The sequence below is a fragment of the Delphinapterus leucas genome, chromosome 20, assembly GCF_059928025.1.
Source record: "Delphinapterus leucas isolate spDelLeu-1000000601 "Yukka" chromosome 20, BTC_Dleu_Yukka2, whole genome shotgun sequence".
Classification (NCBI taxonomy): Eukaryota; Metazoa; Chordata; class Mammalia; order Artiodactyla; family Monodontidae; genus Delphinapterus; species Delphinapterus leucas.
In genome coordinates this window covers 11,252,365-11,271,200 of record NC_143148.1, presented here as the reverse complement: position 1 = coordinate 11,271,200, position 18,836 = coordinate 11,252,365, and the positions used below count along the sequence as shown (strand labels likewise).

Below are 18,836 nucleotides of genomic sequence, written 5' to 3'. Positions count from 1 at the left end.
CCCTGATTGAGGGCCCTTCCCCAGAGTCTGGGAAGTCTGACAGTCCTGCGGAATGACCTTGGATTGGTCGTTTCTCTCAGTTGGGCTCTCTTGTCTCAGCCAAGGGGGTAGGCCAACCCCAGCCTTGCCATGCCCGCAGCTAAATGATGATAATGATGAGGTGATGACGATGATACAGAGCATCTGTTGTTCTCAGTGCTCTTCTCTGATGCATCAGTTCATTTTATCCTCACAGCAGCCCTGTGATGTAGGTCTTCCTATTTGCCCTCTTTGACAAATGAGGAAACTGAGACTCAGGGGGGTGAAATGTCCAAGACCACCCAACTTGAAGCAACAGAACTGGAACTTGAATCCAGGCCTTCTGGTTCCACAGTGCTCATCCACCTCTGCATGGGTGTGAGGTTTCCTTGCAGCCTGAACGTCACTAGTATAAATCACCTCAACCGTCAAGTAGCCAACATTTATGGAGCGCTTACTGAACGCCCTGGCTTGATGCCAGTTTAATGTCACCAGGGCAGGGACATATCACTCATCTTATCTGCTTAGGGACTGGTGGAGGCCTGATGACCTAACTTGTTTCCTTCCTGGGAAGTGCCAGCCAAGCTGTGGTCTCCTGAGATCTAATATGGATCCTGCGGGTGGGGCAGGGATCCCCGACCTAACCTCTGAGGTCAGAGCCTGAGTTTGCAGAAGAATGGAACTTTCCATTGAGGATTAACAATTCTGATTTAAAATCATAGGGCTTGGGACTTCCCTGGTGGCGCAGTGGCTAAGAATCCGCCTGCCAATGCAGGAGACACGGGTTCGAGCCCTGGTCCGGGAAGATCCCACATGCCGTGGAGCAACTAAGCCCGTGTGCCACAACTACTGAGCCCACGTGCTGCAACTACTGAAGCCTGTGCACCTAGAGCCCCTGCTCTGCAACAAGAGAAGCCACTGCAATGAGAAGCCCGCGCACCACAGCGAAGAGTAGCCCCTACTCGCCGCAACTAGAGAAAGCCTGCATGCAACAATGAAGACCCAACACAGTCAAAAATTAAAAAAAAAAAAAAAATCCAGAATCGAAAGAAAAGGATCTCAGTGTTCAACACAAGGCCCCAAACAAGGCAAGGGATAGCCCCAGGGTTACTCCACAAAGGAGAGGCCGGTGGGGACTCAAAGCTTGTGAAGAGACATTCCAAGCATCGGGGCTGGAAGGCCCTTCGTGGGTGGTTGAGATGGATCTTATTCCCATTGAACAGATGTGCAAATCAAGGCTGCCCAGCAGAGGCGGGGCAAGAGAGTAATGCAGGCCTCATCCAGAGGAAGGGAGCTGTCTTCCCTCTCCCCTCTTGGTGAAATCCAATGGTCAATTCAGTGGGGCCTGCGTTCAAATCCTGGTTGTGCCAATGTCCTCACTTTGTGGCCTTGGACAAGGCCCTGGACTGCTCCGAGCCTTAGTTTCCTTCTCTGTTAGATGCGGAAACTCAGGGCTGATTTCAACCGTACCAGTTGTAAAAATATTGAGATACCTCCAGATTTGGTTGGTAAAAATCCGCTCCCCCAAGACCCTGGTTGCCCCCTAACCTACGGCATGTCTGGGGCCCCCCAGACATCCCCAGGTTCTACTAACTAAAAGGGAAACACCAGGTCAGTGGAGGGCACCAGGACATTGCTCTAGTAATGGGGCCGAATTGTTACTGCTGCACAGCCAGGCCTATACTGACTGACGCTCAAATATTTTGAATATGCCTCCTGGGGTTAATGGTGATAGCTCGTAGGATTATTGTAAGGATCTAGTGAGTTAACATCTCTATGGAATGACCAGCAAACCTATTAGTAATAACAATAATAATAATAACAACAAGGACATGCTCATCATTCTTCTTTGGCTTCGCTGAATAGCCTCCAGCTTATCCTCCATGCCCCTCAGGACTCAGTTTCCCCATCTCCACATTCCCTAAGCCCTTTCCCCCACTCCCAGTGGCCAGGATGGCAGGTGGGCCCGCTATCTCCCCAGCCTATTTGCTCTCCCTCTTCCAGGGCTGCCACCCTAGCCAATGCCCTTGAATAAAAGGGCAGGGCACCTGGGTTCTGCTTCCTCCTCTCTGGCCTGAATCATGCTCTGGCTCCTCTCTCCTCTGGCGCTCCTGGGAGCGCTGGCAGCCTCAGAAGGTAGGCGCATTGTGTGTGGTCCCTCAGAGAGGGAGAGGGTGGGCCCCAAGGCCACATGGGTGGTGGGAGTCTGAGTGCCAGCTTCTTGTATCTTGGCTTTTTGTCTAACGGAAGCAGCTGGAGGGAGTGTTTGAGAGCATAGTTCTGGAGCCAGGCTGCCTGGGTTCAAATCCTGGTTCTGCCATTTCTTAGCTGTGTGACCTTGAGCAAGCCACTTAACCGCTCTGTGCCTCAGTTTCCCCATCTGTGAAATGAGGGTGATAATAACTCTGCCTCAGGGGGCTCTTGGGGGCATTCACTGAATTAATATGTTTGAAGAGATAGAAAAGCGTTAAATTCATTAACTTGAGATGTCTGGGTTTTGGGGGGGGTTAATAAATTTATTTATTTTTGGCTGCATTGGGTCTTCGTTGCTGAGCGCGGGCTTTCTCTAGTTGCGGCAAGCTGGGGCTACTCTTCGTTGCGGAGCACGGTCTCTAGGTGCATGGGCTTCAGTAGTTGTGGCACGTGGGCTCAGTACTTGTGGCTTGCAGGCTCTAGAGAGCTGTTCAGTAGTTGTGGTGCACGGGCTTAGTTGCTCCGCAGCATGTGGGATCTTCCCGGACCAGGGCTCGAACCCTTGTCTCCTGCATTGGCAGGCAGATTCTTAAGCACTGCGCCACCAGGGAAGTCCCTGGGTTTTCTTTAATTAGCAGTAGTCTTTTGATGTTCGACTACCTGTGGGGTTTTTTGTTTGTCTTTGCAGAAACTCCTATATACCCTGGCTCCTCCCCTACCTTTTTGGAACTGTCCCTCAGATCTATCTGAGAGGGTGTATCCCAGGCTTAAGTCCTCAGGAATGCCCGAAATAAAACATAATCCTCAACTTAAAAAAACAATTCTTTTGTTTGAGGAGCTTTTTAAGAGCTTAGAACAGTATCAGGTCATAAGTGGCCCTGCCTGAAGGTGAGTTATTATTCATAACTTATTATTATTCCTTTACCTCGTCTGCCTATCTCCCCCCTGGTTCTAGTTCTACCCGCTTTGGCTGGGAATTAAGTGGTCAAAACCTAGCCAGGACCTTGCTGCGTGAGACTCTAAGTACCGCCCCCCCACCTCCCCGGCTTCACTTTCCTCATCTGTAAGAGGAAGATATGAGTCAAGGTCAGAACTTTTCAGACTATGTGTCTTAGAGCCTTGAGGTTTCTTGGAAGAGCCTCAGGGGCTTCTTGGGGGTTAAGATGAAGACTCACCAGACATTGTCCTCGGCCCAGCTGATAAAGAGAAATGATGAAGGGAAATGACACTCTTAACTGTTCACTTCTGGACTTGGAGGGGGGAAACGTTGCGAAAAAGAGTTCCACGGTGAGAACTGATAGATTACCCGGAGACTCTCCTCAGCCCCAGCTTGGAGGTGCTGATTCCGGCTCCCAAGGTTTGCCCACACTGTTTCGTGCACCTGGAACGCCATTTACTCACCACCAGGAAAATGTTCCTGGATCTTCTCCCAACAGTCCTCCCACCCCCAGCCCTTAGTTCTATTCTTTATTTTTATTATTATGCTTTTTTGGCCGTGCCAAGCAGCTTGCGGGATCTTAGTTCCCCAGCCAGGGATTGAACCCAGGCCCTTGGCAGTGAATGGGCCAAATCCTAACCACTGGACCAGCAGGGAATTCCCCCTTAGTTCTGTTCTTGAATTGTACATGAGAGTGTGTGTGTTTGTTCCCCTTTTTTTCCTTCTCAAATCACAAGTTCTGATCACCCCTCTCTTTCCACAGGGACCTCCAAGATGTGTCCAGTCTGCTCTGTGCCAGGAAACTGCACGGAGATAACCTGTCCTCCAGCCCGGGACTCCTGCTTGTTAAGCCAGTTGCAGCTGGGTGGGGGATCGGCCAGGGGGTGGGCAGGGAGGAGGGACAAAGTACCCAAAGTGGGTGGGCAGGGGTCAGAGGGGAGAGGCCTGGACCTGCCGCCCTGGGACTGAAGGTTCCAAACCTTGCCTGGTAGCTCAGCTCACTGCCGCGGGGGGTTGGGGGATGGGGTGCTCTCAACACCAGCTGAGGCCCCAGACTGACCTCTGGGCATGGCTGCAGAGGGGCAGAGGTCTGGGAGGGCTTGGGGGGTGGTCTCTAACTTCCCCTCCTCAACTTCTGTCGCCAGCAAATGGGACTCTCGTCAAGAATGGGTCCTGCGTGGCCCCTGGGGAATGTCGAAGAGATGTCTACTCCCTGACCTGCGGCCCCCACTTGAGTCTCTGGATCAGCACAGCCTGTTATGAAAACAGCTGTAGCGGGTTTACCCGACAAGGTTGGTCAGCGGGACCTGGGGGTCACACACCCGGGTGGGGTGACATGGGAACTTGGCCTTGGTTTCCGGCTCTGCCTGGGACAGGAAGAACCTCAGTTTTCTCATCTGGAAAATGGGTGTGAAATAACTTTGGCAGGGGGTGCATCCAGCACAGGGCTGGCATATAGTAGGCACTCTATAAATTGTAGCTGTGCTTATCCAGTTACTGGCGGCGGGGCTGGAGAGAAGACCCAGACTCTTATTTCTCCTTAGGAGAGGGGCTGCCCTGAAGGATAGTGAAGCAGAACAAGAAATGTCATGGGTGGTGATGGGCTCTGGTCTAGGGTAAGGGGAGGTGCTCATTTTCAGGTGCTGACTTTGCACTTGTTCGACCTTGACAATGAGCATCTCCTTGCTGGCTCACTCCAGACCTGTCTCTGAGTGGTGATAAAGATCACTTTTGGTTGCCTGGTTATTTTTTCCAGAGAAGGAATTTTGTATTTGGCAGGTATAGCGGTGGGGAGACTTGAGACAGCTCCACATTCAGGGCTGCTAGCCATCCTTCCAGACACGTGGGATTTCCCTCCTCCTAAACTGTGCATGTCAACCAAATAAAATAGCCAAGTCCAAGCTGGGAGGTGGGCATGCTATTCAGCATATAAAATGCCAATTATGAGTATAACTGCATCAAACAAAACAAAACTATGTGTAAAGAAAGGTTGAAGAGACTACCTCGGAATATTCTTTTATTATTATTAATTTTTTTTTATTTTAAAATAAATGTATACATATATCCGTTCTTTTTCAGATTCTTCTACTGATCATTTTTATTTTATTTTTTGTTCTGTTTTAAATTTTTTTTTTTAGTATGAAAAATTCTTAGCATGATTTTTTTTTTTTAATTTTTAAAATTTTATTAAAAAAACAAAACATAATGGTACAAAAAGGTTGAAAGTAAAAAAGTTGGAAAAGATATACTGTGCAAATATAAACCAAAAGGAAATTATATAATAACAGATACAGTAGGCTTGAAAGCAAAAGTGTTACTAGAAATAAACAAGGACACTTCATATCAACAAGACCAATTTACCAGGAAGTTTTAAATTTGTATTAAATTTGTATTTTATGTTGGACTATAGTTGAGTTACAATATTGTGTTAGTTTCGGGTGTACTAGAGTAGTTGTGTCTTGGTAGATGCTGACAGCGGTGCTGTCTGTAGAAATACAATGTGAGCCATATTAGGGAGTGAAAGCCTTTCTAGTGGCCACATTCAAAAGCACAAAGAAACAGGCGAAATTAATTTAAGAACCGACCTTATTTAAGGTACCATATCTAAACTATTACTTCAATACGGAGATAATCAATATAAAATTATTAATGAGATATTTTACTTTCTTTTCCCAGACTAAGCCTCTGAAATCTAGAGTGTGTTTATGCTCACGACGCATCCCAAAGGGAACCAGCCACAGTTTTAACTACTTAATAGCCATGTGTAGACAGCAGCCACATATTAATTAGCACAGTTCTCTACTTTTCTGTATCTGCCAATGTTTTAGTATAAACCCACGTTAAAACGATATGTGGCTTAGTTTTGGGTGTTTGTTTGTTTTTTTCCTTTTTTTTTTTTTTTTTTTTTTTGCGGTGCGCGGGCCCCTCACCATTGTGGCCTCTCCTGTTGCGGAGTACAGGACTCGCAGGCTCAGCGGCCATGGCTCACGGGCCCAGCCGCTCCGCCGGCATGTGGGATCTTCCCGGACCGAGGCACGAACCCGCGTCCCCTGCATCGGCAGGCGGACTCTCAACCACTGCGCCACCAGGGAAGCCCATGTGGCTTAGTTTTGACTCAGGAAAAACATGCTTAAATGGCTTCCTTGTAAATGTTCCAGATCTCTAAGAAAACTCTGAAAACTAATCGGGTGGTGGAGTACCACTCTTTTGTAGAACACCAAAATATCTTAAAACCTAAAATAACAGGATCACCTTTTTTTTTTTTTTTTTTTTTTTTTTTTTTTGCGGTATGTGGGCCTCTCACTGTTGTGGCCTCTCCCGTTGTGGAGCACAGGCTCTGGATGAGCAGGCTCAGCGACCATGGCTCACGGTCCCAGCCGCTCCACGGCATGTGGGATCTTCCCGGACTGGGGCACGAACCCACGTCCCCGGTATCGGCAGGCGGACCCTCAACCACTGCGCCACCAGGGAAGCCCCAGGATCACCTTTTCGTCACATTTGGAACTTGGGGTCTTTGAGGGAGGGCTTCTGTCTGTGTGGTCAGTGCTGTGTCCTGAAAACAGGGCCTGGCACACAGTAGGTTTTCAAGAAATGTTTGGGGAATGAATGCAAGAAGCCTTGGGATTCAGCCTGAAGGTTTGTGCAGGACAAATGAACAGAGTGGAGCCAGCTCCACCTTTGGCTCTGTTTACTCTGCTCCTCGGAATAAATCTTCAAGGGCCAGAAGGGTGTCTGAGGCCAGGCTGGTCCCACTTTGGAGGAAAATGCTCTGGGTTTTTTTATTTTTGTTTTTTAAAAAATTTTTGGCTGCATTGGGTCTTCATTGCTGTGCACGGGCTTTTTCTAGTTGCGGTGAGCGAGGGCTACTCTTTGTTCCAGTGCGTGGGCTTCTCATTGTGGTGGCTTCCCTTGTTGCGGTGCACGAGCTCTAGGTGCACGGGCTTCAGCAGTTGCGGCTTGTAGGCTCAGTAGCTGTGGCTTTCAGGCTCTAGAGCACAGGCTCAGTAGTTGTGGTGCACGGGCTTAGTTGCTCCGCGGCATGTGGGATCTTCCTGGACCAGGGATCGAACCCACGTGCCCTGCGTTGGCAGGAGGATTCTGAACCACTGCGCCACCAGGGAAGTCCTGCTCTGGGTTGTTGTGAGTGGAAACAGCAAGAACAGAGGGCTGGAGGGGTAAAAGAGGGCTGAGAGGGGGGTCTCCCTCAGCCCCATCCTACCCTCACCACAACCGCTCCCACCAGAAGCGAGACCCGAAGCTCAGCCCAACGGGGTGAAGTGTTCCTACTCTTGTGGGAATAAGTCGGCCCCATGTGACTCCCTTCCGGTCATGAACTGCACCGGGAACGAGACTGTGTGTTTCACTCTCAATGGGACATGGCATGGAGGTAAGGGTTCCCTTCAGGAGGTCAGTTGCATGGCTGGCCTCCCTCCCACCTGCACAAATCAGTGTTGAGGTTTATTTGCATGTGTGTTCTGGTTATCTCTTGCTACTTAACAAATCACCCTCACCCGTAGTGGCTTAAAATAACAACAATCATTTTACTAACTCTTACAGTTTCTCTAGGCTGGGAATTCAGGAAAAGTTCAGCTGGACAGTTCTGGGTCTCTCATATAGTTACAGTCAGAGGGTTGCTGGAGCTAGAACTGCAGGGCTGAGGGCAACTAGGGGCTAGATGAGCATCTCATACACGTAGAATCCAGGCTTTTCCATGTGTTCTCTCCACGTTGGTTAGATCGGGCTTCCTCACAGCATGGCTGCCTTGGGGCTTTTTGTATGGTGGCGGAGACTCCAATACACTGAATAATACAGAAACAAGGCAGCAGCTTGGGCTAGTTGGCCCCCTTCTCTCTCCATGTAATCTCCAAGCTTCTCTGTGTGATTTCGCCTCGTTGGTCAAATTGGGCTTCCTCACATCATGGCTGCCACCATCTTTACATGGCAGCTGAAGAATTCAAGAGCAAGTATTCCAACAAACAAGGTGGCAGCTGCATGGTCTTTTATGACCTAACCTTGGAAATCACACCTTGTCACTTCTGTCATGCTTTATTGGTTGAAATGGTCACAAAAGTCCATCTGATTTCATGGAGAGGAGGTATAGACCCTCGCCTTTTGGTCTTAAAGAATTTGCAGATGTATTTTTAAATCATCACTATTGCTTGCAAATGGTTGGAGCAGAGGCTTTTTGAACAAAAGTCTTAGAATAGAATCAAACTGATCAGAGAATAGACTAACTATGAAGGCAGCAAAGTGAAAGAGAGAAATGGCCTGGGCTTCTGTTCCTGGTAGTCTAGCCTGGCAGACTAGATTCTCAGAAGGGTCTTTCTTCTACAAACAGTGGCATGCTGGAAAGGTGGAGGTGGGAGGAAGAAGAATGAGGGGAGTGGTCCACTCCAGTGGAGAGAGGTATTTTATCACCACCAGTGTTTAGAAATGTGGGTATATGGTGATAATAAAAAGCAGATTGACTTTCAGTTTGTTTTATTACTGTTTTTAACTGCTCTGCAGACAATACACCCTCTTATAGCCTGCTTCCAGGATGGATTGCTCCCACCACCCATCCCCCTTGGTACCGTTTACAGATGAACTAGATGCTGTCAAAAATGTTTTTCCATGATTTTGGGGGCTTATGGGAAGTTAGGGAAATTTCCACGGCTCCCCAAATTAAACTAATATGTGAGCAGAAATCAGGAAGAAGATCAGTGAGTGAAAATGAAAGGCGCGGTAAGAGTGAATGCTGATAACAGTCTGGTTTAAGTGACTAGGTCTTGGGTCCACAGCATGGTTGGGTAGCTGACTCTTTAATCCCCACATAAGCCAGGGACCGTGGAAGGAGGCTGAAACGATCCCGAGTTGGTAGCACCTCCTGGCTCTCAGTATAAGCAAAGGCAAATCGTCTCCAGGGAAAAGCCCCCAGGACTCCCACAGATTGACATCAACCAAATGGGAGCTGACAATCCAGAGACCATGAAATGCATAAGGAAACAAGCCACCAAGAGCGATAGCAGAAGCAACAGACAACAGATAGAGGTCCACAAGGAACTCAGCTATTATCATTAGCAGCTACAGAACATAGCACAGCTATATGTGACATACATGAAGGAATAAAGTTAGAATCCTCCAGCTGAGCAGGCAACAAGCGGTTGTAAGAAATGACCAGGTAGATGTGAAAATGAATCATACAGAACAATCAAGTGAGCTGGGAACTTTCAGACAGAGAAAGACAGACATCAAGTTGGGAAGGCTCAAGCTCTGAGTCTCCCCCTCAAGCTTCCCCCTGTTTCTGCAGGGGCCCCCCAAATCCTGAAGGGCTGTGCTACACCAGAGGTCTGCCACCTGCAAGCGAACACCACCCTGGGCCCGGAAACGTCTGGATTTCATCTCACCACCAAGCCTGAATGCAACTACGTGGCTCCTACCACCCACCCAGGTGCTTTGAACCCTGACTTCCTGAGACCCCACCCTTTCTGCCCTCTCTGGATCCCAAATGCCCTTCCCGATCCTATGTGTTCCCAGGGTATCCCCTCCCCCTACCATCATGCTCCCAGGGAGTGCAATTACCCAGGGAGTGCAATTACCCACACACACACGTACAGACTCATACCACCTGACACCTGGAAGCAGAAAATCCCATTGGCATATATCCACACCTCCACAGACATCTACATTTACATCCCAGCACGCAAAACACACCTACAGAAGAGCATGTACTTCAAAACACGAACATCCTGTTGTGTAAGTGAGATTAGACATCTAGACTCGATTTAGATAAGAAATCTGGCAGTCTTTCCCTTTTCTTCACTTCCTTGCTTGTGAAAGAAGCCAGATTTGCCAATAGTCTTCTTTCAGCTTAACAAAGAACATTGACAATAAATTTCGTCTTCCAGAAAAGAGAGATGTTAATTGAGATAGTATTTACCAGGGCAACAGCTTTTTAAGTGAGACCACTGACCAGAATTACAGCCATTTCAGACCAGCAGAGAAAATTTTCAAACCTGGATAGAGCAGTATCCCCTCAGCTCCGGGGATGTAGAAGATGCTCTTGTTAGAAACCCGCACAGCAAGGACAAGTTCTGTGATGAAGGGGATCTGTTTGCTGAATCTGCAAGCAAAGCAGGAACATTCTCACCTTCACTTTCTCGGATTACCAGCTGCTAGGCGGTTTACTTTTCAAAACTAAGCAGAGGATTAAATGAATGATCACGATGAAGAAAAAAAAAAGGAAGACTTGGGAGCTAAAATTTATGACGTGGAAAGGGAAAAAGGGCAAAATAGGATTACTAACCATTGGAAGCTGGGACTTGGAATTTTCATGTATACAGTCTCTGCGGGCATATAACATATCTGTGCAGGGACACATCGGTTGTCAGATCCAGACACGTGGACAGGGAAAGAGACAGGGACAAACACACAAACATACAAAAGTACAAAATATACACAGACATACTGAAACACTTTACTAACATCCATATCTGTGCGCCAACATATATATCCAAGCACTCCAAACCTTGCTGGAAACACGGACCTCCCCCAAACAAGCCTCCTACATATACGCGTAAACACAGACATGCACATAGATACCTATACACACAGGGGCCCACGGAAGCGGACACACAAACATCCCCAGCCCTCCTCAGACAATTCCACACGTACACATGCACAACCACGTGACCACATGTGCACACAGAGAAACAGACCTGCATGCTCGTATACGCAAACTGCATCATCGCAGTAGTGCATCCACGCAGCACAGTCACAGGCATATAGCTGTGTGCCCAGAAATGTACACACACACACACACACACACACACACACACGCACATACGTTGTCCTCCAGCCAGTTCATCTTCCTCTCTCCCCAGGTCCCCATGTACCTGTGACCCATACCAAGGCTAAGGTCACCGTCTGTTTCACCTGCTCAGACCTCCACCATTGCAACCCTCTCCCCTGCACGGAAGATAGGAACTACTGCCTTCAGATAGCGGGCATCACAGGTGGGTGCCCCTGTGGACAGGATTGGGCAGGAGAGGAAGAAATGGGACCTGAGACACCCAAGGCCTCTCCTTGCCCTCCTGTGTTTGCTGCCTGGACTCCAGCCACGGTAGCCCTTTCCTGGCCATGGAGGACAGAAGCTGGTTGCAGTGGAGGATGTGAGCTGGAAATCCGATGTCACGTTTCTCATAGTTATTCCTGAGCAACCAGGCAGCTCAAGATGTAGGGGCTTAAGCAGGCACAAAGGACAAATAGTGTATAATCCCATTCACAGGAGGCAGCTACAGTAGCCAAAATCACGGAAAAAGAAAGTAGAACGGTGATAGTTTCAGTTTTGCAAAATGAAAAATTTCTAGAGATCTATCATACCACAGTGTGAATATTGTTAGCAGTACTGAACTGTACACTTAAAAGTGGTTAGGAAAGTAAACGTTACATTATGTATTTTTTTACTACAGTGATAAAAAAAAAAACTTTGCGACTTAAAACAACGATGATTTTGGGAATTCCCTGGCAGTCCAGGGGTTAGGACTCAGCGCTTTCACTGCCATGACCTGGGTTCAATCCCTGGTTGGGGAACTAAGAGCCCACAAGCCACGTGGCAAGGCCAAAAGAACCAAAACCCAAACCAAAAACAATGATTTATTATTTCTCACCACTCAGTGGGTTGACCAGGCTCAGCTGGGCTGTTCTTCTGCTCCAGGGGTGAAGGCTGAGGTCCAAGGGGTGTGGCTGCACTCAGCTGGGAACTCAACTGAGGCTGCAATGTTCAATACAGCCTCTGACCTTCCGAGGCCTCTCTCCATGTGGTCTCTCATAGGCTGTAGCCTAGCTGAGCTTCCTCACAGTATGGTGGCTGGCTTCTGAGCAGGGAAAAGTGGAAACCACTGGCTTCTTAAGAGATAAGCCCAGAACTGGCATGCTGTCACTTCTGCCACAGTCTATTGATCACAATAGTCACAAGGCCAGTTCAGATTTAAGAGGTGAAGAAATTGATTCCACCTCTTGATGGGGAATGGTAAAAAGTCATGTTGCAAAAAAGCATGTGGGATGGGAGAAACAGCTGTAGCCATCTCGGCATCTACTGCAACATTCTGGGCAGGGAGCCCCCAAAGTTCCCTGTTGATCTGCATCATAAAGGGAAAAACTGGACTCTTCTGTAAATGGGAAGAGGGATTGAATTAGAAACCAGCTCTTCTCTGGGATGAATTCCAAGATGCACATCAATAGCTGAGATAGGAATTCCAGCAATATAATTAGGAATAGTAAGGATAATGTACCAGACCAAGTGCTGGGCGCTTCTGGGGTCCTAGAGAAGTTTCTGGCTAAGCCTATGTGAGACTCAGGGACAGGCTGGGGAGACATCGCCAACAGGTATACCTGTTCATCGCCAATGAACAGGTACAGAGTCACCTTGTTCGTTGAAACCCTAAGGGGAGAAGGCAGGGGACTCTGCATCATTTTTCTTTTTTAAACATCTTTATTGGAGTGTAATTGCTTTACAATGGTGTGTTAGTTTCTGCTGTATAACAAAGTGAATCAGCTATACGTATACATACATCCCCATATCCCCTCCCTCTTGTGTCTCCTCCCACCCTCCCTATCCCACCCCTCTAGGTGGTCACAAAGCACCGAGCTGATCTCCCTGTGCTGTGCGGCTGCTTCCCACTAGCTAGCTATCTTACATTTGGTAGTGTATATATGTCAGTGCTACTCTCTCACTTTGTCTCTGTCTTCCCCCCCACTGTGTCCTCAAGAGGATTATATGTCTCACGCTCAATGACATCAAGTCCATGAGGGGGAATCTCAGACAGAGTATATGCCAACAATGGCACCCAGGGGGATTTGGGGGGCTCAGTTGGGTGGTGGCTGGTAATTGCTTCTCCTCATGAGCCTGCCCTCCATATCCTTCCAGACTTAGGTGCAAGTAACTCTGTTTCCTGGAGAAATGGTTCCTGTGTGGCCTCCAAGGACTGCACATCTGACAACTCCATCTTTGCCTTGACCTACAGCATTGGTTTTGGCTTCTGGGTCAACACCACCTGTTGCCAAGGCAACTGTCAAGAGCCCCCTCCTCTCGGTACGCTGCCACCAGAAAGCAGTCAGATGGGTGGCCAAGGAGGTGGTGGGGTGACTTTGGAGGAGAGTTTGTCCTGCGTTGAAGAGGGCGTGCACTCAACACCCATTCTCCAGCCAGGCTATCCTAAGGCGCCCTGACCCCAGTTCAGTGGGAAAGCCCGTTAATGTCATTCCCTTGTAGTAGAGCCTAGGAGCGCACGAAGGGCCCTGGGAGGTCCTCAGAGTCCTCCCGGCTGACTGTCACTCTCCCCTACATAGCCACCCTGCCGGCCTCAGGCACCTTGAGCAAGTTCTTGTGTCCTGCATGTCCTGGGGGCCACTCAGGGCCCTGCAACCACTTCTTCTACATGCAGTGTCCCAATGGGGAGACAGAGTGTGTCCAGATGAACCTGGTGTCTGAAGAAGGTAAGGTGTGTGTATGTGTGTGTGCACGTGTGCACAAGTGAGCCTGGGTGCACTGGTTTTGGATACAGGCATGCCTGGGTTTGGGGGTCCATCTCCATCATTGACTCTGTGTGACCCAAGCCACTTCATCTCTTTGAGCCTCAGTTTTCCCTTATGATAAATGGGAATGCTGGAAGAACACCTCACAGGGTTTTGTGAGGATTAAATTTGTTCATGAGAAAGGTGATGGAGTGGAGGGCATAAAGCAGGACTCTGGGGCCAGGCTGCCTGGGTTCAAATCCTAGCTTTTATGAGCTGGGTGACCTTGAGCAGGGGACTTTCTTTCTCTGTACCTCAATTTTCCCATCTGAGGAAGGGGATAATTATAGTCTCTTATCCCCAAGACTTCTGTGAAAATTAAATAAGATAATCCATGAAGCTTCTAGGTGAGTGCTGTCCAAAAGAAATACAATGTTCACGTGTGTAAATTAAAAATTTCCACTAGCCTTATGTAAAAGGTAACAGGTGAAATTAATTTAATAATATATTTTATTTAACCCAATATACCCAACAGTTACCATTTCAACATGCAAATGATATAAGACCTCATAACTGAGATATCTTACATTCATTTTTGCCTGCTAAGTCTTTGAAACCTGGTGTGGCTTTTATACTCACAGCCCATTCCAGTTCAAATCAGCCACATGGCGATTGCTCAGGAGCTACATACAGCTACTGGCTACTGTATTGAACAGTTTAATTCTTGAACATAGTTAGGACTGTGTATGGCATTTCAGCAAATCTAAGATGTTACCGATGAGAAGACAGGAAGACAGCTCTATTCAGGAATGTTAAAATGTGTGTGTGTGTGTGTGTGTGTGTGCGTGTGTGTGTGTGTGTGTGTTGGGGGATGTGAATGTGAGTCTTGGAATTGATGACTTTCAGTGTTAGTGGTCATCATTGTTATGTGTGTATAAGGCTTATGTGGACTGGACAGACCTTCAATCAATCACTGTCCAGAGAATGGATGTGCTGGGGAACTTGTGTTTGTGTGCACAATGGGGGTGTGTGTGTGTGTGTGTTTCTGGGGGAGGGGTGATATGATAGTGGGCAGGGAGGCTGGGCACGTTGGTGTGGATTGTGTTCTGGTCACTGGGGCATCACGGGAGCTGTTTGTGACTGAGATGTGTGTGTGTGTGTACACGTGTGGGTAGGTGTGCATGATAGTAGGTGTGGGACCAGGACTCACAAACATGGCTCTGTGGAGGAAGCATACTCCAGCATACTCCAGGTCAAGAGGAGACAAATACAGGCAGTGCTGTGGGGCTTACATTTCTTTTTAACTTTTGTATTATGGAAAAATTCAAAGATAAATAAAAGAGCGAACAGTTTAATAAGCCCCAGGTACCCTTCACCCAATTCTGAGAATTATCCACTCATGGCCGATCGTGTTTCATCTCCACCTTGACCCCATATTATTTTGAATGCACACAGATATCTTATCTCTTGACAATAAGTATTTCCACATATGGCTAAAACTTAAGGACCTGAAAATAACCAAGAGTTGTGGTGAGGTGTTTTTCTGTTGGTAAAATAACACGATTTCACTTTAGCATTTCCCATCAAGTCCTCCACAAGCTGGTTACATCGGTATATTTACATTTATATATAAATATATCCCATCCTATCATATTATATCGTATATGGATGGCTCCGAGGACGCACAGGAAATAGTTGGGAAACCGGTTGGAGGGATGTGTGAAGCTGAGTGGCCTCCAGGTGTCATAGTTTTTATTAATATTGAACACAAGTAAAAGAACACCTGTAACACACGTGTAAGGTATAAAGAATGACGAAAGGGACGGCCGTGACCAGCCCCAGATCAAGGATCAGAACATTCTTGGTGAGTTTTCCCCAAGGACATGGATTTGAGGGCCGGCCATTCCCTCCGAGGTTGGCTGGCTCCCATGTTCCCTTTTCCGTGTGTCGAAGTCTTTTAGGAAGGCGACCCCGCGGGGCTGGAGGGAGTTTCAGGGCAATCTGCTCGATTGGAGAAACCCCCGGAATCTGGGGACAGCGACGCAGGGCTGGTGCCAGTGGTGGCGTGCGTGTGCCAGGCGCGCGCGCGCGCGCGCAGGGGGACACCTGCCAGCGCGCATCCTCACGTCCCCCTCCCCACCCGCGTCTCCGCAGGCGGCCGGAACCTGAGCGTGCGCGGCTGCGGCACCCGCGACCTGTGCCAGATCGGGGGGTTCCCGACGCTCCCCGGCCACCGGCTGGCGCGCTGGCCGGTCTGCAGCACTACCCAACGCGCTGTCCTGGACTCCGAGTGCCACTCGGGCGCAGCGCCTGGCCCCCGCCTTGCCCTGCCTGTGCTGATGGTCGCCCTGGGCACCGTGGCCCGCTCCTGAGCCATCCGACCCGGACCCCCGACCCCCTCCCCGGAGCCCGCCTGCTTGTCCCGCTAGATGGCGCCCTGGCTCCCCTCTGCTATGGCATCTCTAGGGGCCTGGAAGCTCCTGCTGAGAAAGTCAAAAACCAGGGGTGGGCCTCCTCCCTCAGGCTAAGAGCTTCCCCAAGGCTAGTCCTCTTCCTTCACGCCAGGACCCCAAAGGCTGTACCTCCTCCCTCAGGCTAGGCTGTTTTTCTTCCTCAGATAAGAGAAGCCACCATGGTTACGCATTCTCCTTCAGATTGGGGGCCCCAAAGACTAAGCGTCCTTATTCAAACTAGGGGGTCCTCATCACCAGGCTACTCCCTCAGACTAGGGCTATATCTCTTCTCAGGAACATTGGGCAACAACTCCTCTTTCTCTCTCCCTCTTCAGGGTCTAGCAAAGTCCTGGGCAGTCAACCTGGGGCTTGAGGACCAAATACCGCCTCCCCCACCAGTCTTTTAGAGCAGCCCATTCCACCCCCGCCATGGGCCCTCTTCTGTCTGGGCTCAGTCTCCCAGTTGCAACCAAATCTGAATGAATCGCCTTGCACAATGCCGAGAAGTTTGAGTTTCCTTTTTCTGACATTGCAGCCTCAAGTGGGGCCTGGATGTGGTCTCCTCTCACCTCTGGGGATTCTGGGACCTGAGGGGACCTGCAGAGGACAATGTCTGGGGGCCAGAGTGGGCATAAGATCAAATGCTCAGTCTGGAGTGAGCGTCATTTTAGAGCAAGCACTGGACCCAAAGGACTGAGCAGAGAGGTAAAATCGAGGAACCCACAGGAGGCAGAATGCCAGGAACATTTGCTTGCAGCTGAAAGTAATAGAAAGTCCAAGGAGGAGAACTGAAGCAATTCACTCAGCGTTCATTTAACAAGCAGGTATTGATCAAAATACTATACCTCCAGGATGATTCTAGACACCAGGGATACAGAGTAAACAAAATCCCCTGCTTTCAGGAAGGTTATGTTTTCGCGGGGGAGATCATAAACCTCTCATATGATGTTCCAGATAGCAATGAGTACTCTGGAGAAAACAGTGCAGGGAAGAGAAGTGGGGATACTTCCAAAGGGGTGCACTTTTATGCAGGGTGGGTTAAGAGTGACATCTGAGTAATGACCTGAAGGGGCTGAGGGAGAGGGCAGTGCAGATGTCTGAGGAGTGAGTGGGGGGGGCATTCCAGGTGGAGGGAATGGCAAACACAAAGGCTTTGGGGTAGGAGCAGTAAGGAATACCTAATATTATACAGCATAACAGAAAGAATGGAGATGGACATACCCATGGGTCATTAATTCAGCCGTTCCAAGGAGTCATTGAGAACATACTTTGCTGTCCTGCCGTCCTCAGCATGTTGGTGTTTGCATGATGACGGCCAGAGCTCCAGCATCAAGCCCTCTTACAACCATATCCAAAGCTGGAAGAGGTGGCTTCCCATCTTTGTCTTGTCAGAAACCCCATCACCTAGCAGACATCTCTTACGTCCCATTTGCCAACCCCTGGCACGGTGATAGATTATTCTGAATGACTTTGCCTAATCAAGAGTCAGTCCCTGGGGTGAGCGTCGAGAGAAAGAGCGAGAGAGAGGGAGAGAGAGAGAGAGAGAGAGAGGGAGGGAGGGAGGGAGAGAGAGAGAGAGAGAGGGAAGAGAGAGAGAGAGAGAGACCTAGCCTATGAAGACAGGCAGGATCACTTCTGCCATATTCTCTTCATCCAGGCTCAAGGAAAGGGGAGCTGGACTCCACTCTGGATGCGGAGTGAGGAGTGACAAGGCTCTAAAAGAGCATGTAGGATCAGAAATACTTTTGGAAAAATACAACCTGCCATAGGGAGTATTCCACTGATTAGCAACTGCAGGTAGCAGGTCCCACCGCTAACGCCAGGCAAACCAAAGGGAGGAGGTGGTGTTAGCACATCTGAGAGCCCCTTGCTGCTGTACTGCAGGGCAACTTGTGCTGGAACCGTGGGGGGGGGGGCTGTGTGGCAAGGGCTGGGGCCACAGAGGAGGCACCACACACAGGCACAGTTCCATAGATAACGCTACAAGCAGGGGCGGGGGAGGCTCTTTTTACCCTCTGACCTGGAGTGCTTCCTGTTTGCAGGAGTCAGGTGGCAAGGGATCCTGGGAAATGTAGTTTTCAAAATCCCCCAGCCCCAGCATTACAGGGCAGAGAAGGGTAGATGTGGAACTGAGGGACCATAGGTAAATAACAATGACATTAAACAGGTCCCTTCCTGCTCAGTTTCTTCATCTGTAAAATGGGAGGAGTAACTGTTCCTGAAAAGGCGAATGAATACAGAGTGCTTAGTAGTTAACAAGTAACTACTTAGTAGTTAACAGGTAACTACTTAGTAGTTAACAAGTAGTTAATAAGCATGCATTAGATGGCAGTTGTCTTAGTTGGCTCGGGCGGCCATAGCAAAATACCATAGACTGGAGAATTCCTTGGTGGTCCAGTGGTTAGGACTCTGTACTCTCACTGCTGAGGGCCTGCATTCAATCCCTGGTCAGGGAACTAAGATCCCATAAGCCACAAAGCGCAGCCACAAAAAAAAAGAAAAAAGAAAAAAAAAAAACCCCAAAAAACCATAGACTGGCTGGCTTAGCCAACAGAAATTTATTTTCTCACAGTTCTGGAAGTTGGGAGTCTGAGATCAGAGTGCCAACATGATTGGGTTCCGGTGAGGACCCTCTTCCTGGCTTAAAGGCAGCTGTTTTCTCATTGTGTCCTCACGTGGCAGAGAGAGCAAGCTCTGGTTTCTCTTCCTCTTCTTATAAGGACACTAATCCCATCATGGGA

At 48.8% G+C, this 18,836-nt stretch overlaps 1 protein-coding gene across 1 annotated transcript; it reads left to right on the top strand.

Annotated features, from left to right (window-relative positions):
* Positions 1-258: 258 nt before the first annotated feature.
* On the top strand, positions 259-16,580 carry LOC111180525 (uncharacterized). The gene is made up of 9 exons (XM_089903491.1): positions 259-394; positions 3,912-4,013; positions 4,294-4,440; positions 7,392-7,535; positions 9,438-9,578; positions 11,011-11,142; positions 13,056-13,220; positions 13,478-13,624; positions 15,797-16,580. The coding sequence occupies exons 1-9, from the start codon at positions 307-309 to the stop codon at positions 16,012-16,014; spliced, it is 1,284 nt and encodes a 427-aa protein (XP_089759617.1). The 5' UTR covers positions 259-306; the 3' UTR covers positions 16,015-16,580.
* The last annotated feature ends 2,256 nt before the right edge of the window (positions 16,581-18,836 follow it).

Coding starts and splice junctions, on each gene's coding strand:
- LOC111180525 (XM_089903491.1), top strand. CDS start 307: ATGTCCAAGACCACCCAACTTGAAGCAACAGAACTGGAACTTGAATCC. Junction 4,441..7,391: donor TAGCGGGTTTACCCGACAAG/GTTGGTCAGCGG, acceptor CGCTCCCACCAG/AAGCGAGACCCGAAGCTCAG. Junction 9,579..11,010: donor GGCTCCTACCACCCACCCAG/GTGCTTTGAACC, acceptor CTCTCTCCCCAG/GTCCCCATGTACCTGTGACC.